The following is a 22,009-nucleotide window of genomic DNA, read 5'->3' as shown; positions in this document are numbered from 1 at the left end:
CGTGCAGAACGAAATTATTTGTGTAAATGGCACATGGTACAAACTTATGTGCTGTGCAATTGATCTTGGTATCTATTTCTCATGCCTCATCCCTTATCCTAATACCCACTTTTTCCAAACTGTGGCACCAGTTCACTTGGTGTAGCAGCAGACCATATGACAATTACAGTCTAAGTTTTGGATAATTTAAGTAATTTTACTTTATTTAACTTTGGTTCATTTAAATTATACAGTTTAAGAAAGGGTTCAGTTCTGAACAAAATATTATAATCAATAAAAAGTTTCTTTTGACACTGTATGTTTTCTTTACAATTGCCTATTTTTTAATATATCAACAATACATTACATTTCTGTTTTTTTAATATTATAAATTACTCAGGCTGCAACATCAAAGAAACGATCTATCAGTGCTGACACTTGTGCTGGAGCATACTTGATATACTTCTCTGGGTTCTTCGTAAAAGGAACAGTGCTATACCTGCAATTACATATCACATCCTTATTAAGAGTATTATATTATTTATCTATCTTGTCAGAGATTGCACTTTTATTAATTTCTTCAATGACACTTCACCATCTGAGGTGTTTATGTAGAAGATGTGACTGTGATCTATAAAAGGAACAACTTCAGCATCTGCTTGGTGCAATTGAAGAGAACCACTGCCTGTGAACAGAGTGAGATAATGAAGCAAGTCGGTGTAGAGCAAAGCTCTAGGCTTCTGTTTAGAAGTATACAGTTCAAATGGCAATCAGGTTGCCTGCTGTTACGACTGAAATTTCATATGGTTTTCCTCTCTTCATATAGGTGAATACCAGGATAGCATTTAAAACAGGCTATAGGGGTCAGACTGATGACACTACAGTATTCTCAAGTGTTTATGAAAAGCAGTAAGATCCACTGCAAGCACTTTGTAGATAAATGAAGCTGTTCCCACAAGAAACAGGAATAATGACTGTACATGCACTTGTCCTTTTGTCCTTCTCCATCTAAAGGATTCACCCAAAGCTCTCCTCTCACGAGACAAAAATAATGTAAACAGTTTTGCTTACTTTTCATAGAAAGCATGATACTTGGGCAGAATGTACTCCTTATTGTCTCTCTTCAAACTTTCTCTTAGCTCCACATCTGGGATTGAGTAGCTGCGTTGTACCCTAGCAATTTCTTCCATTTCCTTGTTAAAACCCTGGAAAATAATCTCAACAGCTCAGCAGTATGTTCAAATACATCATAAATATTACTGAAACATCTGAGTCCTTGGAAAATGACCGCTTTTAAGACTAAAAAGGAGATGAGAGGATAACATTAGAGAGATACGTTATAAGGAAGGGAGATGGACAGAACTCACTCAGGTTTCTGTCCAATGGAGGTCTTTCATATTAGTGATGTTGAACCACAGCATCAATTATTAATGGAGGTTTGAAAACTGAAAGACTGCAGAGCAGAAGCTACAGAAAATTTGAGCTTTTATGCAGAGAGAATGGTAGGCTGTAATGAACTACATACAGGCTGAAGAGTTAACTTAAAAGTACTAAATGGTTAAATTTAAAAATTACATATGTTATTATAATGCCATTTTATTTTTAAGTGACTAAAAGCACATTTTTGTGTGCAATTACATGCAGGAGGTTGGGAAAGACTGATCCAGTTCAACAGGTCACATTCTTAAGTCAAGACTTACAGCAAACCTCTCCTTAATCAAGTGTCTGTCTTTGTCCCGCAGTTTTCCTGCATGCGCCATAGTTATAGGTGCATCCTCAGCCCCACAGATGTGGCTCAGAACTCGACTCCAACTGCAACATGTAAGCCTACTTTACACAATACAGTCTAAATATTTTTAACTGAGTTGTTAGTGGGATCTTACTTGGACAATGTATCACTCTGTCCTCCTTGAACAACTCTGTTAAACTCATGTACTTTGTTTTTTAGTTCATATAACAACAATTTCTCAACTGCATATGTTTCATATGTTGTTATTTTGAGGTGTGTTAGGCATGAAGCCTGGATCATTCCACCCACCTTTGTGAATACATCCTCTTGTGCTCTCTTATCATGTCATGGTAACTCTCTTCACAGTCAGGCTCTGAAAGCTGAACCAAGTCAAGTAGTCCTGCACGTTGCAGGGCTTTTAGCACATAATGATTGTTGTTGAGACGGAACACAGCTCGCAGATAGATGTCACTATACAGGTCACTCTTACCAACAAGTGTCAGGTTTAACTGTACCAAGACCTTCTCTGTAACAGACAGCAAATTTAAAGAAAACATTATAAAACACAGAAAATATGAACAAGATTTTCCAGATAATTGCATGTTGTCTTAATTTAACCCTTTTGGATAGTAATTTTTCACTGCTGAACAACTCTTGGTATATAATTTTGTTTAAACAGACTTGGCTTAACATTTCAATTTTATATCTATAAAATTATTATGTTACAAACCTAACATTTTTAGGATTATTGAATACTGTTGTCCATTATCTGCATCCCTGCTAGTGGTCTCTGGCAGAAGAATTTTTCTTAATGACTACGAAGATTATGCAGAAGTAGGGTAACAGCTGTGCACAAATTTACTCAAAGTGTAAGTTTCTTTGTGTAAATCTGTGCACAGCTCTACTTTCTTATACTTATTACTTTTCAACCTAACAGAGCAAAATACTTTTACAAAATATTACTAGGGAGCTAAAGTTTCAGTTTTCAATACATAACACCTGCTACCATCTAATAGGATACACCTAAACTACTTTGTTAAAAATTACTCTAAAATCACTGGTTGTTAATAATTTGGTGGACACAGGCAGCTAGAAAATTACCAGCTGTTAAGTCAATTATATAAATACACATTACAGTCTGCAATGCTTTTGAAGCATTGCAGACTGTGAACAGCAGGCACAGTTAGACAAACACCAAGTTTTGTTCAGTTAATGACATGCAAGGCTCCAACTCACTAATATATATCCCCACCAGAGCCTTGTTCTTGTCCACTTTGCCATGTCCTGGTATTAGAGTCAGTGCATTACTGTACACAGAGTCCTGTGCTAGCACACCCCCTATGGTGTCCACATAATCAAGCAATTGCTCCAAGAACACCAGAACATTGCTTGTCAATTCATGGACTGTCCCATCTTTAGGCAGCTGCGTGCTTGGATCTGAGCGGACACTCTCTATGAAATCTTCTAATGCCTTTGCTCCCTGTTAGAAACATTAATGTCAAAGCAATGTTAAAGGTATTACTTATATTGTCCTACAGTATTACCTCTGCCCATGTATTCCAGTTTTATCTTTTCCCATCATAAAGAAGTATGTAATTCTCTGCTAACAGAGACAAAAGGTCTCTGAAACTATGAACCTCTGCTCCAAACTAACATGGCTGATCACCCACGAGAACACAACCCTTTGTTCTTTGCTCTCTTTGTCACTGATTTTTTCAGAATTTTGCTTCATTTGTGTCCATCCATTGACCTGTCTCGAGAGTCAACTAAGCATCAAGCTGCTCATTTAGCCAAGAAATTCTCTGCTTTCTCTTATCTTCAGGTTTTCTACAAAAGACTTTTTAAGAATTTCTCATCTCTCACATGCGTACCATGTACCTCACCTAATATATAGCCATCATATTGAGAAGTATTAATAACAAAGTGCTGTTTGTATACTTACTGTGCCATGCAAAGTGTTGAGAATTGAGGCAAACTTTGAGCGAACATTATAATCACAGCCTTCCACAGTCCGTTCAAATTCAGGACGCATTGTGAGAAGGTGTTTCAATATAGGAAACACTACCAGCACTGCTGCAAAATCATGGCGGTTGATACAGCGCTTGGCCCGAGATGCTATATTCTGAAAGAACATTCATTATATTTAAACAAAGGCCTCTGAATCTGTCTTTGAGAAACTACAAACTTTCAGTAACAGACGGAGGCTTCATGCCATGGCCACTTCATTCCATTTTATACATCCCAGGAGGCATGCATGTGGAGGTATGGTATCTAAAGAGAGAAAAGAATAGGGAAAGACAGCACAAAGAGTTGTTCTGGAAAGCTAATGAGATGAAAATAATTTATGAACACAAAGATTACAAGCACTTCTTGTATTTGTTTCTTTCTTAATTTCATCAATAGTACCTCTCCATCTTGAACTACCATATCCATGGCATCTCGGATGATGATCTCGAACACTTGATGCTGGTGCTGCAGAGGCACAATGCCAACCATAAGTGAGCGCTCACTCTGCATCAGTCGCTGCAAGGCCATCACACATACCAGGTAGTTCTCCATCTCTTGCTCATCCACTATGTCTTCTCGTGATTCTAGTATAACACGCCATATCACAACATTTAAATGTATCAAAGGAAGAGAGGTGCACGAACTGACCCACTTGTGAAAACATTCAGACACCACTAATACAAATTAACACTCGTAATCACAGTTACTTGTTTAAAATTAATACAAGCACCAGTCATCATAATGACGTTTGTTAAACTGTACTGAAATATGGAAGTTTCTTGTTTCTTATGACTACGTCATGAAACTATGTGACACCACAGATATTTTACATTTTTATAGCCATGGCACCACACACTAAACAAATGCTAAGAGTCAGAAGCACTATAATGAAAGAAACAGATATGGTAATCTAGCAACTAGACCACAAATAAAATAAGAAAACTGGAGAACACACTGATTTTACATAGAAAATTAAATTAACACACTCTTGTCATCTCACCTAAATGCAATGCAGAACGTCGATTTCCAATTGTAAAACCTGTGGAATGTTCAAGAGTTTGTGTAGCAATCTGTAACATCTTGTTGGCTTTCTTCTCAAACCTAAACATAACATCACAAAATTCTTACTAGAGCAAAGTACATACTCCAAGAAAGAAAGAAGAAAAGAAGTTTTACCAATCTTTTTTACATATCTGAACTACTGTAATGCTTATAATTAGGATCTTTACTTAGTCAAATGCAACTATATATATGACACACCACATCTCTGCAGCATGTGACATCAATTTACTATTCATCTCCATACACATATAATACACCAGCTACTTATAATTTTCTGGGTATGCTAATAAGAGAAGGCACATCACAAGAGCAGACACCAATGCAAAATAGTGAATATAGTACTAATAAACTGTCTATTCAGTCTTCTTATTTGTAGGCAGTGGATTTTAATACAAATGAACACAAACTGTAGTCACTGCAATTTGCATTTAACGTAGTAAAACATCTTTCAAGTAATTAAATGGAGGTGACTGAGATGGGCAAAAAATGTGTTTAGTCAGTCAGTTGCAATTAACATGTCAGTTGAAGATCAAATCCTGTTCAGGCCTACTTCAGGGTATGAAGATATAAACTTACATGTGCAGTCTTTTGGATGCTCTCCGGCCTGGGGTTTGAAATTTTGGTCTCTGAAACATATAATTATTATGAATTTATGCCTACAAACAGAATGTGCCATCTTACTCTTCTCACACTTAAAAACAAAGTGCTACAGAAAGTATAGACATGCAAGAGAAGAATTCCATTGATTCATTAACAAGCTAATTATTTTAATGCCATTTTATTTGTATGAATGTAAATCACTTAAAGGAAACAGTTTCAAAGAGATACTATCCTACCATTTGCTTACAGGACTAAAATATTAATAAAATTCAGTCAGAATTTTGCCTAAATACGAAATGTACCGTCTGGGCATGGCAGATGTGTTGGAAAGAACTGTTCCTCTCTGTACATAAAGAGAAACTCACCACCATGGGGGAATTTGCTGCTGGTATGCCCTGTATACTTCCACCACTAGATGATCTCTGCTGTTCTTTCAGTTGTTGTAAAGACTTAAGTAACACAGTAGCACGTATACGTGCATACACATTCATGTATTCATCTCGATTGTGCATGATGAGCCAGTCTGCAATGCATTTCAGCTCACTTGAAACAGTCTCTGGGAACTGGTTCAGAGACACAGGAGTTTCTTCCACTGGTGTGTCTGTAAAACAATAAACACAAACACAATACAGTAAAATATAATTTTATCAACCTTCCTAACATATGTGAGTCCTCAGTAATTCCACACAAAGGTATGTTTTATGAAATGAAAAAAATAAACTGAAATGGGTTGGATAGATTCAAAAACTGCAACTGCACAGATTATATAAAAGAGTTCTGAAACTCTCATGTTGGTAAAGATGTCAACGTTCTTCTGGATTGTGGCATCTTGCAGACTGGTACACACAGACACTGTTTCAGAGAAACATACTGTCTCCGCCTTATTTCTGTTTGATCTATTTTAATACTGTCCTCACATGAAATCTATGGTGCTCCTTAACATTAATTACATTAACTTTTACAATCCCTATATCATATAAAATTAATTCTAAGACTACAAGCATTCCACATCTCAACCTCATCTTTACCACATCTGGCTTCACTAATACACCAAATCCCACAAGCTCGGTGGGGCTGTACACACACTTACCTTCTACCAGCTCCAGCAGCATAATTGGAGAAACAGGTCTGCTGTGTCGGAGCAGCAATTCCTTAAATTCTCGATTCAGTGCATCACCACCAGAATTAAACAGAGTTGACTGAAAAGGTTAAAAAGTTCGGGAAACTACACACAACCAGAGATGTTTTGTTGCATATGTGTGTGAAATTTGGTTGAGACAGTATAGCAAAGTTATCTCTACAAACTGAGGTAAATTATAAAATTATAATAGGTCTATGTAAAGAAATAAGGTCCTAGGTTGAGATTAGTTCCACCAAGGGGCACAAAAGAACAGAATTTTTTTCTCTCACAAGTCACCTGAAGACAAAAATAAAACCACTTATCAATTATTATGTGAGGCTTACCACATTCTCAAGCTCAACACTTTGTGGATTGTTTTTCTCAAAGTATTCCTGTGCAAGTTGCAGCTTATTCATTGCCTGCAAGAAAGCATTTAATCCCGAGCCACCATTTGCAACTGGCCCAGGACCAGCCCGAACTATAGGTTCCACATCCTGACTAACTCCATAAAACCCTACTACATGGTCTAATGCTGCCAGCGTACGTTCAATGTCTTTAAAAAGTCAAGGAAAAAGTACATTAATTCAGTAATCTTTCCTAATTGCAAATTACATCTTCAATGCAACTTCTGGCATCTGGAAGAACAAGTTATGGTCTATTGCAAAGTATGGCTCCAGCATTTATCAGGAAAGACAGAGAGATTAACCACAATACCCCAACCTGGTTACCTGATATTTCAGCCAGGTACTGTCTACATTATCATTACTCCTACCTGCTTACAAATTAACTACAAAAGAAGGATGTCATCTCCAAGAGAACAGATAAAATAAAATGAATCTATAGTGCCTGTAAAACAAGTCCTATAAACAAATATAAATACAGCTGCTATTAAGAAATCAACTTCAAATCTCCACATTTCTCAAACCATTTCATTCATAAATGACTTAAATATTGTTGAATGAATGAATGGAATTTGACTTATCTGACTGAAAGGATACTTTCTTGTCTGCGCTGTAAATTTCCTGTCTCATTGTATACGGGAAGAATTGTTTCCTCTAGGCGCGCTAAACGATGTTCAAATGATGATAAAATCCCAACCATTCCCTTTGTAAGTTGACTACTGCGACTCACCCTTTCTTTCAGTAAGTTTAGGTTATTCAGTTCCTGAAATAAATACTCAAAACATAATAAAAACAGAAAAAATATTACTTTACAAAAAATGCATTTCAAAATCTATCAACATTGCCAATTTTTTTCAACCTTCACAAAAAATAAACTTAATTTCTCAAATTATATGGTTAATTCTACAAGGCCCCTGCACAAGGTGATCCTCAATCATACCATCACCTCTATACTTTTAACATTCCCATTCTTATCCTCAGCAACTTCTAGTGCACATCATGACAGGTCAGTGCATTCCCATAACTGACAAACAGTAAATACGGGAAGACGCTCGAAAACATTGTTTTTCGCTTAAATCTAGAATACAGTCACCAATACCAACGAGCGGCCAAGCCTGTAACATATGCCAGGTTAGATTACAGCCTCTGAAGCACCGCTGGTTTCTTTGTTTTAGAAACTTCCTCTTCTGCTTATTTTGTTACGCCTTACGTTTTTTCCGTCTTTCCCCTGCCCTGAAAATCCCTGTGCCCAAAGACAACTGACATGCAATAACGCTCATAGTATATACAATTATACTTGAATTTAGGTTATGTTTGAGAGGGACACAAAATCCACAAAAATAATAAAAATATAACTGGTGCACCTTTTCTAATTTGTTTTCTATTTCATACTTCGTCTCACTCGGTTCGTGCATTATTGCAATTACAATAAATAATTGATAATACAAAAATCACCAACATTCAACGCCTCACACACATTTTCTTGCTGACAGTTGCACCAATATTTGAACAGCGAAATTACTATTTACGTCTACCGCATGATCCTGGTTATAACATGCTTGCTACCGTTTGTTTGCAAAACAACTCTTCGGTTTTCTGTAATTGTTATTTATTTATGAAATAATTGAATTTCTTAACAGCTATAAGTTTATTAAATTCTTTAGGTAAGGACGTAGCTATTCTCGTATTTTGTCATAAAGCAATAGTCAACTCTGCAGTGTGTGGGCAAGTAGCACCCCACTAATTCAGTCATAAAAATAAGTGGTATAAGGACACTATTCTGATGCTTCCTTTCCTAAAACTACGTTCTTTTCTGAGGGCATTAGATCATATCCATACATAACAGATGAAATCATAATTTTAATATTGAAAGAAATTATTTAAAACTATAATACTTTGCTGGTAATAAAAATAAACTCTACTATGAAAATTAAAGACACTTTCGTGTGTAAATAATAATTAACAGAGAAATATAAATGTTAACATTTGATCAAGTCATACGGATTTAGGGAGTTGGTGACTTATCCACGGTTGGCAATTGGCATGACGACATTTTTCACACGATATACCAACCTTTCCGACCGTAATCGGCAGAGAAGTGAAATTGCAACATTAGCAACAATGAATATGTAATAATCAAGAGTATGTCTAAGGCTTTCAGATATCTATCTGCTCAACATAGTCATGCTAATGAACGCATCGGACACCCCAGGACCAGTTTTTGCATTTGTTATGCAGCTAAGGAAAACTAGGCTTCATACACTAAAATCAAACCTATGACCTAGATGCAACCCTGCTCGTAACACAAATAACCAACATACTGCTAATAAAGTTCCCCATAAGATTCTATCCTGAGTTGAATCCTCGCAAGTACTTCTTCCTAAAATCTATTTTAATATTATCCTGTTGTCTTTTTCTTGTTTTACAAATGGTTACTTTACACTTGTTTCAAATTCAAGTTTTCGTTGTTGGATTCCGTATTTAATATTGTCTTTTAACCGCACAGCTAGTTACAGCAAAATAGAACGACATACAGATCTAAAGGATTCTTAATGGTAGGGTAGCATCAGTTTCCCACATTTTTTACGATTTAATAACCTGATGCTTATGGCAACTATTTGATATGTTCCCAGATGTTACAGCTGGTTTTATTGTAAGCAGAATATGTCAGGGAAACATGTCATTCGCCCAGACAATGATGTCCTAGTTCAAAACTTGATATATTCCTTTCTAAGTCCTACATAATGTTGCTATATATGATTGCAATAAAAGAATATTAAAATGGACTTTAGATGAAAATGGTGTGTTGAGAGCTGAATTAGCGGTATTTACAATACGGTCTAACGTGGTATTTTGTAAATACTGCAATACCACAAGAAAAACTATAAAAGGAAATTCTGAATCTGAGGTACGGATACATTGTATGTAGTTGTCACAATTACATTGATTATGTTGATGTGAAATTCATTGTCTCCATTTCTTACATTTCTAAAGGATATTTTACATAAAGGTCTCTATGCATATGTTAGTAAATGCCACTATGTTATTGTGGCATTGTAGTACTCCGGTTTCCATGTCAATGATCTAATCTAGTGATAAATTGTTCGTGATATTGGCTGTCCTGAATTGATGGCGGTGTGAGCGGTGAGTGACATCTAGGGGTGTCGTTGGAACTTTAATATACGTGTAGCTATGATAAACGGTCAATAAATAGTTGTCATGAAACAAAATGAATGTTTATAAGTGAGTTTAAAGCAAGTGCCGAAATCAAAAATCAGAACATCCGGAAAAAGTTCAATAAGTGGACTGCTGTACCCCATGCTTTCTGCCCTCGCCGTCACCTTCCATCCGTTGACCAATTATTCATCGCCATTTTGTTTAGCTTTGTGTGTTTATGATGAAAGTGGTTCAGGTTTCAGGTAAACAATTTTCTTGTTTATGTGAATGAGTTTGTGTGTCTAAACTATAATGTGACCTTTCTGAGTTGTTTTTAGGTTCCTTCTCATGCAGGTTTAAATTGTGTATGGTGTTTGAGGTAGTGTACAGTATTTTGCTACTAAAAGAATTGAACAACCGGAAGTTTACAGCTAATTGGGTGTAGAGTGGATGTAAATACTGTGCGTCTTTTGATAATGTGGGGTGATAATGAGAATATTAGGTTGGCAGTTGTAATGGTGAAATAATTTGTTGTACAGACGTTTATCCAAATGGTGTTTTATTTAGTTATTGTGGACATAGACGTTATTAACTTGTGCTGCTTTAAGACCGTAATGGCCTTGGTTGTATAAGTTTTTAACAGTTCAATAAGAGGGGGGAGGGAATTGGGGTTCAATCCAGTAGCAAACCTTCTTCTTTCAGAATACTGACCTTCTTTTGTGTTTTATAGTATATAACGATGTTTATGGCTTGGCATCCTAGTAAATCATTTATTTAGTCATATTGGAGTTAGACATATTAAAATAATCATAGTAATTTTATAATAGGCGTATGGAAATACTAATGAGATGCGGTTGTTCTTTCATGTAGGCTTAACGATTGGAGTAACGGAAGGAGCTTAATAGTGCTAAGACATGAGCAGCAGAGAGTTTTTTTTCATGAACGATACTTTTATTGTTCATATACAGTCGAGACAGAAAATTGAGATTGTTATTGCAGTAGGACGTCGTAATTTTCTTCTAATGCAAATAAATAGTACTTCATATTTCTAGGTCCTTCATATGTGGTCTGGCCACTATATTTATTCAAAATGTTGGTGACCTGACCCAAAGTTGTGGTTTTGAAATAGAGGTTCTGACTTTGTAATAAGTATGTAGTGTGAAAAATTTTGAACTGAAAACAAGTAGTTTGGAGAAGCAACAACCTGTTTGGAGGTATGTAAACAATGTTTATCATGTGATAGGAAACACCTATATATGAATGTTTGGCAGAAGCAGTGTTGAAATTGTTAATTCCTGTATCCTGGCATAAGCTGTTTTGTGGATACATTGTGACATTTTATATGACTGTATAAAAGTAATAAAAATAACATAGTAGGTTTACAGTTAGATGTGGCTGATATCTTTCATTCTTTTGTCGTGCTAAACAATGCTAATGTGTGTAATCGTATTGTTTAAATTGAAAAGGAATATATTTGTATTTAACATACTTTTATATTTTAATTTGGTGATATGTTAGTGTTAGATCTTGTAAGTGAAAAGTAAACAAACTCTGTGAAGTTTATGATGGGTCAGGGCATGAAAAATGCATGCTACAGAAACTCATATATGAGGTAATGGTATTATGTAGTTTCAGAGAAAGTTTTCTTGTGGTAGTGAACCTTTGGGTTTAATGAAGATGGGGTTTACCTGGACTGGTTGAGTGACTGTAAACTTTTCAAAGTAGTGAACTTGTGTAGATAGTTAACAAGGATATGTAGGAAGGAGTTGCAAGCAAAATGATTAGGGAATGACACGATGTTGTGAAGTTTCTATGTGTAAACCCCTCCCCCTACATACACACACACACACACATTCACAATAGCTCTGATTTATGCTTGACTTCCTGTCTGGTGATACTGGTAACACATTTTTTTCATATTTAAAGGCAGTTGGAATATGATTATTTTCTGTTGCTTTTGTCAGAAAATATGTTGAGCCTTTACACTCTTGTTCAACTTTATGGCGCGATGCATAGGCACAAGAGTGCATACAAGTGGTGTATGCAATATGAATTTATGGTTGTATGTTTTTGATAATTATTTTGTATGCTGATATTATTTTAAGGCAAATTCACAAAAAGAATGATGTGTATGGCACTGCTGCTGTTTGTTTCTGGCTTTTATTTTGTTGTGTGGTCCAGTCTACTCAGGTGTACAGCTATTTTGATCCCATTTTAGTAACGCTATGGGAGAGGTTTTGTTGTATGTGAGGGTAGGCTATGTGAAGTGGATGTCAGGAAGCTGGAGAAAACTATTTATAAATAATTTTTGTTTGATTCCCATGAAGCATTTGTACCTCAGTATATATGACTGCCCTATTTTGAATGTGAAGAGTGAAACCTTACCTTCCTGTTTTATAAGATTTTTTTTTAAGTTCTTGTTGAGTTTTTACTTCCAATTTTTTTCACTGGCAGTTCTGGGTATAACAATCAGGTTGAAAGGTTCACATGATTCAGAGAACACTGTGCTCATATCCTCATTGTCAGGAAAGGGACAAAAGTTAGTCCTACAGTTTGTCTGATTCTTTCCGGGTATTTTAAATTCTAAAGTAATTTGTTTGCTGAAACGTTGGTTAACACCAAATATCCAATGCAGATCCCACCTGAAAGCCATATTTATAGATTAATTTGTGTTCAGCACACCACCAAGCATAAATTAAAGTGACTTAAAATATCTTTTCAGTTCGGACCAGTAGGAAACCTCTGTTATATTTGAATTTAGAATGATAAGAAACAGCATTTCTTACATTTCAGGAGTAAATGTTACAGTTTCTAAAGTATCCTTGGAAATCATGCTAGGTGGATTGTCTGATGTCCGTTGTTTTTATATCTAAAGCATGTTGCTTGTTGCTCTAATCATTGAAAATTCATGCTTCTAATGTTATATTAAGTACCTCTTATTTTTTTAGTATCATCTCTATTAAAGTTAATTAAATATACATTGTAACCAATTACTACTATTTCGTGTTATCTTTGTTTGAATGGTTGAAACTGGCCCATCTAGATAGCTGATATTTTCATATTCTGCTGACTGTCCATGTGAACAGGTACAGTCAGTACTTCTGTGTCTTCAGATTGAAGTATGTGCATTGATCATTTTTCATTAACAATGATAAATTAACACAACTAAATCAGGATGAACTTCATTTAACATTTACAGGTACCATGAAAAACAGAAAACTGAGGATGTGGATATCAGGTGGAACTGCAGACAATAGCGTATGCTGACAGCAAAATACATTGGTAGGCGTTTGTTAATGTAGTTAGGATTTTGAAGAACTGATATTAACAGTTAATGCCGTAAGACTCTGTCCATATTCATTATTTAATTTTTGGGCATCACATTATTTGGGAAGCTATTGAGATGCATCTCTATTGCAACTTAATAAGCAGAAAAGAAGGCTTATGTCTGAGCTAAAAATTTTCTGCCAAAATAATAAGTCAATGTAGCAGCAGTATGGTCAAGGCCAGTGCTTGAATGAATGGCCATCCTTGAACACATGTCAAGTACTGAAATGTTTAGTCCAGTGTGAATGGGCTGCCATATTTACTGTTTACATTGTTGGGATTCTTGGCTTTATTGTGGAGCAGCCACAATTTGTAAAATTTTTGTACTCCTGTGTAAACCATCTGACTGTTAGATTGTGAGTGGATAGGCTGTGGAGGACCTCCCATCAGACATTTGACATGTTTATGGGTCTTCTAGGGAAACAGGAGAAAATTTATGACAGAATATTCTGACTAGTGTTTTGTGTTTGTTTCTTTTTCTAATGAAATAACATGCTGCCATAACCTTCAAGCAAATGAACTTCAGAAAACTTATTTACAGAATACACCCATATACCCAAGTTTTTCAACCTGTCAAATGTGATGTATTTGTTTATGGTGGTAAGCAGTGTTACATCAAACCAGTATCTTGTTGTGTAGAACAAAGTTTGTACAGTTGAACTTTGGCTGTGCTGGCAGAATTAATATGTGAAATTGAACATTTTAATGTTTGTTATAAACACCTGTATCACACCATTTATTCCTTGTCATCTCAGTATTGGCACCTGTTTCTTGTGTGCACATGAATCACTGTTGGTATATACTAGCAGTTTGTTATGCTTACAGGTGGCCATTTGGCCATTTTAATCGCTTGTTATTGTTTCCTTTATTAGAACAGAATGAGCTCTCATGTTTGATTTTTTGTTGCAGCAATGCTGTTCCAGTGAAAGCTGAATGGAACTTTACAGCATGCCCCAGCTAGATAAAACATCACCAGTTTATACAAATACACAGTACGAGGGTGGGGGAGAGGACATCATTAATCGCAGAACATCTACCGGTGATGTTAAGAAGGTGAGGTTCTGTGTTGTGCTATTCAAGCCGCTATTTTGAAATTTTCAGTGATTCAGATTTTTCTCTTTACAGTGTAGTATTGTCACAGTGTTATTAAATTGTCTGATTGTAGATTAGTATTGTGTATTCATGTTGAAATTTCAGTATGGGGCAGTGTCAAGTGATTCATTGCCACTGTTAACAAGTTCTGCATGGAGTGCAGTGATCCATCGTCCAGCTGATGAGGACTCTGAACCAGACGATCTTCCCTCCACGGTGGATATGGATGCTATCAAGGTATGTGATGTGGGTGTGGGTATCTGTTCAGCATTCGTGTATTTGAAAATGTTATGATCAGTCTCATTCATCATTTGCTGTGGTAGTTGATTAATTAAAGTTCTATCAATACCACAATAACAGAGGAGCCAAGAACATTTTTCTAGTAGAGATGTTAGGATTTTCTGATCTAGATTTTCTATTTTCAACATGAAAAAGGCTAACAAATTCTGCAGTAACATTTTGAATATGAAGTTGGTATTAGTGTCACATTATTTGCTTCATAGGTATTTACTGTCTTGCTATCAAGTGCCATGCAATGTGGAACAGTGTAGGTTTCAGGTTATCAGCATTACAGTTGACATCTTGATGTTCAGTTTTCTATGAAGAATATGTGTACTTTATTAACACTGACTAAACTGAGCATGAATGTTTTATTATGACCAGGGTTCTCCAGCAACATCACTGACAGCTCCTAAAACTCCTTTGGCTAGTGTTGATGCTCTGTGGAGTCAAGACAAAGATGAGAGGAAGGAAGAGTTATCAAAGGACCTTGGAGAAGCTGGGGGCAGTGAAAGTGATGAGAGTGATGCAGACGAATCAGACAGTCAAGATTCTGATGGTGACGGTGATTCAGGCGACTCAGAGACTGCTAATGGTTCTGTTAGCGACTCAGAGGTAAGTGTGAACAATCATATTTGTACATGTGCAGAGAGTGAGGTAGTATAATTGCTACATTGTGAATTTTTACCAGATTATTCCTCTCTGTCTCTTCATCTCAGATCTATAATGTTTTCAGAATGACAATACAAGACATTGTGGTTTTGTGTAAGCGAAGAATTTTTTATCGTCTGAAAGCATTTAAACAGATGCAGTTTTGTTGTAGCCAGTGGCATTTCTGGTCTGAAAATCAGGTCAAGCATAAATGCTATATTAAATTCTCCCAATAGTCACACTGAAATGCTGAGGTTTAATAACACTGGCAAAATAATCGTAATTATCATAATGATAATTATGGTATTGATTATAACAATAATAATGAATAATATCCTGCTGTCATATTACATGGTAAAACATTCCTTTTTTATTCCTCCAGTTTTAGTGGTCTGATGGTACGCTTCTATCCAGGCTGGAACTTTTGCCCCTGGTTGACTCCAGCTAATATCCATAATATTTTGACCTCTCTTTGACTGGTCCAAATTTAAGAAAAGCAGCATCTTTTATAGTAATATTTAGAACTGTTTGTATTTACTCTGACCATAAAATAACCAACTTGTTTTCATGGTTGCTGCATTGTTACCCCACTTTTAATTTTTGCATATGGTTTGCAAAGACATTGCTTTACTACTAATTAATGTATACTTGTAACTCATTTCATTTATATTTATTCAGATTAAGGCAAATTTTAAATTTGTTTATGATGTACATAATGCTGTCTTTCAAACATTATTTCTGTGCTACAGTATGAACATGGCTTCAAAATGTGGCCTATTCAGGGGATGTATTGGCGATGCCCAGTGCATGTGTTCCTATAGTCTTTTTATGCTCCTGTGCAACCCCTGTTGTGTTACCTTAACATTATGATTAATTTGAGTTGATGCCATTTGTATGGGACTGTGGTCACACGCGTAAGGCAGATATTTGTCCATGATGTGCCTGTAGCCTTATAACAGGCCATTTACTTTGAATACTCTGGCCTTAGATTTCACAGCAGTTATTAATATAGCATGGTTTTTCACATTGTCATCATACTCTGCTCCTGCTTCATCTCAACTAGTGGATCATTTATTTTTCACGCTTGATGACGGTAGTACGTTATCAGCTTGTTTTCCATAACAAGGTGACAAGGCAGTTGCCTATTACTGACACAGATGGTAAATTCAAATTTGCTTTCCCTGTTTCCCATCTTAAATGTTGTCAGCTTTCATTTGCATATTATAACTCCTCTCATTGTTTCCGCTTTGAGTGAAATTCTTTTCAGAATCAGCCTGGACTGAAATTGATAAAAGCATGTAAAAATAATACTCATTTGGTTATAAGTGTTAAGTAAGTATGATTCTTATGATAACTTAAGCATTTGAGCTGGTTCAGTTGCAATGTGTTATACATTTTTTCGGATTTAGAATATTAATTGAAAATGTTACACGTATAAAATACAGTATAAACAAATCAACTTAATTATTTATAGCAAATGTTTGACATTTTAGAGGTAGTGTGAACTAGAACCTTTTTTACTATTTTTACATTTGTTAAATTTGAATATTTTGTTGTTTGCCTGTGGGTATAGGAAAGGGGTTTTAGTCCAGAAGAGCCATATAATTTATTTGCTGTGTTTCATTGTTAACAGATATGAAAATGTAAGCTTAAAACGGCTTGTAAGTGATTTAAATTGTTTAGTGGTGCTGTATTTATGTACATTCTGTTCAGTGGAAGAATTAATTCTACAAGTGTGTGGAGTTTCTTTTGTATTATCATAAACATATATTACATTGTATATGAATATATGATGTGTTCAGTAGTTTCTTATTACCCAGTATTTTGTTTCAAGATGTACTGCATAAAAATTGTATTATGGTACTTTTCTTTTATCATCGTAGGTACCAGAAGGTGTATACCAACAAGTCATTGACTTAAGATCAGTTCATTGGATTTGTAATCTAATAATGATATAACAATTGTTGTTTTTGTTGGTATTGGTCTTCTGGGTTTTAATGCTTTGTGAACTTGTAGTTAGATGCCAACATTTTGGATGAATGTTGATATCTACCTACAAGTTTGTATGATATTACTACCCACAAGACCAACATAACATCTTCATGACCGTCAGAGTCACAGATCTTGTACAAATTTTTGTTTTGTTTTATGACAACCTCACATTTTTATTAATAATTTTGTGTTAGGATAGGTGTGTTATTTGATAGACACTCAGCTGTAATTGGACTATACTGTTTTCTCTTGGGCTTTAATTATTTCCAGGTTAATTTTTCAGGACTCATTGTGAAAAGCATTTTTACTGTTTGTGACATACCCATCCCAAAATTAAAGATTGTAGGTCATAGGGAATACTCATTTTTAAAGATGTGTTGGTACATATTACAAAGCTCTATTATAGAACAGGAAGAATGTAGCTGAAAATATATTGAATAAGTAGTTACAGATATCTGACGAGATGTTATCCTCCAGCATGGAGGTTAGGCACAGGAGCTGCTACTCCCCGTTACAGAAACCGACATGTTATAGTACATACTGGGACTCATTCTCATTGAATTAGGAAGGTCAAAGAAAATCAGAAGGGTTTAGGATTGAATGGGATTCATTTGTTTTTGGTTTATGCTGGCGAATTTAATTTATTGTATGGAAACAAATGTCGTACAACATAGAAACTCTTACATGCTAGAAGGAAACTGCAAAATTTAAGTCTTATCACACGCAATGCAAAATTATAATACAAAGATTTTTCATGCACTGTTAAAAAGTGCCAATATTAAAATATTTGGAAATGACAGAAACTTCAAAATTGTGCTCAAAAATAAATTAATGGATTAAATGGGAAATATGCTTGCTACCATTCAGTTCAGAATCATTTTCTTCTTGACTAATATTAAAGAAAAATAAAACTTTAATGTTACCTGTTATTTTGAATGGATATGAAACCTAGTCTTTCACCCTAATTGAAGAATTAAGATTAATACTGAGAGAGCTGAAAATGTGTGCACAATTTTAGTTGGAAATCCACTCCTCATGGGAGATCTGGACAGGATGGGGAAATAATATTTTAACACATTTACTTCCAAAATTGGAGAGGCTTTAATACTGTTATTGCCATTAAACTCTGATTTAGGGCTTCAAGTCGTGGCATTTAAAGTAAGGCTTGAAATTAAATACTGGCATTCAGTGTGTTAATGGATCTTATAGAAATCGAGTGAGATGGTGTGAACTGTATTAATCCATGATGCTGTTTTTATGGGTTGACTGTTCACTAGATGCCTGCATTTGGAGAAAAATGCTGTCTCCATCTTCAGGGCTTAATGTTCCAGCTTAGAATAGGATCCAGTGGTCTGCTATTATGAACTATATAGTGAACCTTTGTGTTCCATAAAGGCATGAAATGTCCTGAGATAAAATGTCCCATCCCAGTAAGATAATTTTCATTGTGTTAAAATGTGTTTGAATAGAGAAGGTTGCAGTGGTACAAAAGTCACTTTTTAAGCACAGGTACTGAAACCCAAACAATGGAGAGAAACATTTATGAATCTATCATCATTTGTTTGAAATTTTAAATCTACTTTTTTAACCCAGGTTCAACATTGGGCTATTGCTGTACATAGCTTTTTGATATAAACACATTGCTTGCAAGGCTGATCACATTCAGAGTGTAGGGCTATTGCTGCTGAGGCAACCAAATGTCTGAAGGAAGAAACTGTGTTATTCAGTGTTTCTGTAACTTCTGAAGTGTTGGGCACCCTCAGTGGAATTGTGTTATTGGATTTTATTATTTTATGCTTTTTGTATTTTTTGTTAAATCACTAACATCATATTCTCACCTGCTACTATCATCACTGAAAATGAAAAATCTGAATCATATTGAATTATTTTTTCTGTGCACATAATTTGTACAATACTGTATGTTATTTTCATTAATTATTGCCAGGGTTGAACATAAATATAAAATTTTCCATTGTAAATATAATTGGTGATATGTTTGTGCATGTTGCTTAATTCTGTCTGGCTTCCTGAAACATCAGCAGCTGTTGTTAGTTGGTGGTTTAGTTGCACTATATAAAGATGTTTAAAATTATTGACATTGGAGAACATATGTTCTGAACGCCTTTTTGATTTTTAAGACTGGGTATATGAGACTGTTGTGAAACTTTAAAACCATGATTCTTACAGCCAATGAAGACAGTAAGATCATAGCATCATTCCTGTACTAAATTTATTAATATACACTTTTGTTCTTCAAATCTATTTTAATTACTATTTCAAGTATCTGAAATACTTGTGAAAGGAATTAGCTGATGTGGTGACAAAAGATGAAAAATGATGTCTCCTTCAGTGGTCAGGTGTGCTGATATAGAATAAAACTGAAAATTCGAAGCACTCTGTTTCCATCAGCAGACACTGATGTGAAAGTATACAGATTGGCAGGTATGTATTTTGTATTTTTCATCACATCAGTCCATGAAGCTGGATACAGAGACAGAAAACATAACTCCATTTAGTCATCATAAGAATTAAGATTGTTGTGAAGTGTAAAGGATATGAGACAGAATACAAAACACATAGCACGTAGCTGAAGTGCACATGTAGAAAATCCACTCAGTAGTATTCTCTTTGGGACTTCATTCTTGTAAATTCTCTGCCCCTTCTTATATAATTGAAACTAATTATGCCTAACAGTTTTGCCATCTTAAAATGATTACAATTGCTTTTGGAATGAATCTACCATATTAAATGGACCAAACTTGTTTATAGCTACTGGAATGTTGGCATTGTCTTTGGTTTAATGGTGTCATCACTAATTAATCTGAACCAGCAGCACTTTGTTATGGTAACTAACACTTAAACTTGACAAGCGTCCTTGAGGACTGAGAGCCACTGGTGTGTAATGTGTGTACAGGGCTCAGAAAGTGGCTCGTGCAGTTGGAGCGACTCGGATTCAGACTCAGGCAGCAGCTCCTGCTCATCAGGCAGCGCTTGCTCAAGCGGTCGATCCTCACATACCCACCAAACCTTTTCCATCAGGGAGACTAATTTCGATCAGGTTTGTAATATAAGCAGCAGCAGCAGCTTCTTCAGCTACCTCTTTCTATGTTTTCCTCCTGTGCTGCAGTATGGTTCGTGGAGCATGTTAGTAGTCCAAGGTTACAGGTTCAAACACTACCCAATGCATGAATGATTGCATGTGCTCTTATCACTAACATCTTATCAGTCCTCAGCAAAATGTAAACTTGAGAGCCGTATTTATACAAATATTATGCACAATTTTTTCCCTCCAGATGCCTCCAGAAAAACTGACTTCATGGTATGATTCAGACATGTTCACTTTTATTAGGCTGTCATGTGGAAATATGTGCAGACAATATTTTGGGAGGTATTTGGAGAGGATGGGGCAGTTTGTTTGGGCATTTATTGTAAAAGCTGCAGAAATGTTATGAATAGTTAAGCCATTCTAAATGTTCTTGAAGTATGCATGTTCCGTATGTGTGGTAGAATATTTTGAGCATTTATGTCCACTTTGACATTTCTCCTTTAGTGCCTTATTAACAAGTAGATGGAACCACAAAGTTTCATGAATCATATTTGAATTAATTCTGAATGGTAGCAAGTACAAAATAGATATTCTGTGTAGTATGCCAGCTGTGAAAGTATTTTTTAACTTTTTCTCTGCTTACATGACACCCTGTCTTACCACTGTTTAGAGTCAGGCTTATGCATTTGAGCGTTGAGATCTGTAGTGAAAGGTTTGAGCACTGAAACTGAAATTAAGTATCTTAATACTAGGGACTAACATAACAAAAGTGAAGATGTGCATTCCTGTTTTGGATTATATATAATTTTTAGATGCATTCTTTCATTTTTGTTTATGGAGAATGAACGTATATTGTTGCAAACCTGTCACAGTCCATATAACACTTTGTAAAGTCATAAATAATAATCACTTGTATTTTGTTAAATGTATGCTGCATCTAAATGAGCTGGGGGTAGCTCAGTCAGTATAGTGGCTGACTAGGGACTGGACGACCGGGGTTCGATCTCCAAAGGGACCAGTGAATTTTTCCTCTAGCCTCTTTGTTCATACTGGCTCTGGGGCCCACCCAGCCTCCAATGTATTGGGCACCGGGGTCCTTTCCCGGGAGGTAAAGCGTGGCCTGGGCGTGACGCTGACCACTCGCCCCCATCTAGTGCAGAGGTTAAGAATGAGTAGGAGCTATACCTTCCCTCCCCCCAAGCGCCTACATGGTGTGTAGTGGGACAGCTTTACTTTACTCTGTATACTGCATCTAAAGAGTTCTAGATCCAAAGGAGATTTGTATTTTGTGTTACATACAATTTTTTCTGTGATCTTAAAACCTTACATACCATGCAGTGTATTGGAATATAAAATCATGAATACAAACAAAACTGTTCTTTCAAGTGTAAACAGTTTTGTTTATATGCATGATTTTATATTTTTCTATGGTAGTGATTTTTGAGAAAATAATAGTTTATTGATTACACTGAACTCAAATTAAATTTACTCTAAATCTCATGTAAGTCCCTACTCTGCAGTATGTCAGCACTGGCCAATTGGATAATGAAACATATCTGAAAGTTCTC

The 22,009-nt window shown here is 35.6% G+C and overlaps 2 protein-coding genes across 8 annotated transcripts in view; one reads left to right on the top strand and one right to left on the bottom strand.

Moving 5' to 3' along the window:
* Nucleotides 1-171: 171 nt before the first annotated feature.
* Exo70 (exocyst complex component 7) lies at nt 172-8,484 on the bottom strand. 2 transcript variants are annotated; one of them, XM_022076257.2, is made up of 14 exons: nt 8,263-8,484; nt 7,496-7,661; nt 6,842-7,050; nt 6,468-6,576; nt 5,743-5,978; nt 5,354-5,403; nt 4,716-4,816; nt 4,115-4,299; nt 3,651-3,830; nt 2,945-3,188; nt 2,018-2,234; nt 1,680-1,791; nt 1,051-1,184; nt 172-478 (listed from the first exon to the last, which is right to left on the bottom strand). In XM_022076257.2, exons 1-14 carry the CDS (start codon nt 8,311-8,313, stop codon nt 376-378), a joined length of 2,097 nt encoding a protein of 698 aa, XP_021931949.2. In that variant the 5' UTR covers nt 8,314-8,484; the 3' UTR covers nt 172-375. The 2 variants fall into 2 exon arrangements, with proteins under 2 accessions (XP_021931949.2, XP_021931951.2); XM_022076259.2 differs by lacking the exon at nt 8,263-8,484 and adding an exon at nt 7,998-8,212.
* A 1,564-nt stretch (nt 8,485-10,048) lies between these two features.
* ash1 (histone-lysine N-methyltransferase ash1) overlaps nt 10,049-22,009 on the top strand; it is a 54,032-nt gene continuing 42,071 nt past the window's right edge. For 3 of the 6 annotated variants that reach the window (XM_087354852.1, XM_087354849.1, XM_087354853.1), the window contains exons 1-6: nt 10,049-10,317; nt 13,254-13,336; nt 14,291-14,434; nt 14,579-14,710; nt 15,137-15,367; nt 20,310-20,453. In XM_087354852.1, coding sequence (XP_087210978.1) covers nt 14,315-14,434; nt 14,579-14,710; nt 15,137-15,367; nt 20,310-20,453 — 627 coding nt within the window. In that variant the 5' untranslated portion in view covers nt 10,049-10,317; nt 13,254-13,336; nt 14,291-14,314. Of the gene's footprint in view, nt 10,318-11,088; nt 11,269-13,253; nt 13,337-14,290; nt 14,435-14,578; nt 14,711-15,136; nt 15,368-20,309; nt 20,454-22,009 lie in introns of those variants that run through there. The other 3 variants (XM_087354850.1, XM_087354851.1, XM_087354854.1) reach the window with 3 other exon arrangements.

The sequence above is a fragment of the Zootermopsis nevadensis genome, unplaced genomic scaffold (genome assembly GCF_977971745.1).
Source record: "Zootermopsis nevadensis isolate Lab colony 2312 unplaced genomic scaffold, Znev_1.0 Znev_ptg000024l, whole genome shotgun sequence".
In the NCBI taxonomy this organism is placed as follows: Eukaryota; Metazoa; Arthropoda; class Insecta; order Blattodea; family Termopsidae; genus Zootermopsis; species Zootermopsis nevadensis.
This window is presented reverse-complemented; position numbering and strand designations above follow the sequence as displayed.

What these genes read in the sequence shown, in the direction of transcription:
- Exo70 (XM_022076257.2), bottom strand. Translation starts at nt 8,313, where the DNA reads ATGCACGAACCGAGTGAGACGAAGTATGAAATAGAAAACAAATTAGAA. An exon ending in TTTACAGCGCAGACAAGAAA is followed by an intron (nt 7,051 to 7,495) that starts GTATCCTTTCAG and finishes GACTTTTTAAAG; the next exon opens with ACATTGAACGTACGCTGGCA. An exon ending in AAGAGGATGTATTCACAAAG is followed by an intron (nt 1,792 to 2,017) that starts GTGGGTGGAATG and finishes TACATGTTGCAG; the next exon opens with TTGGAGTCGAGTTCTGAGCC.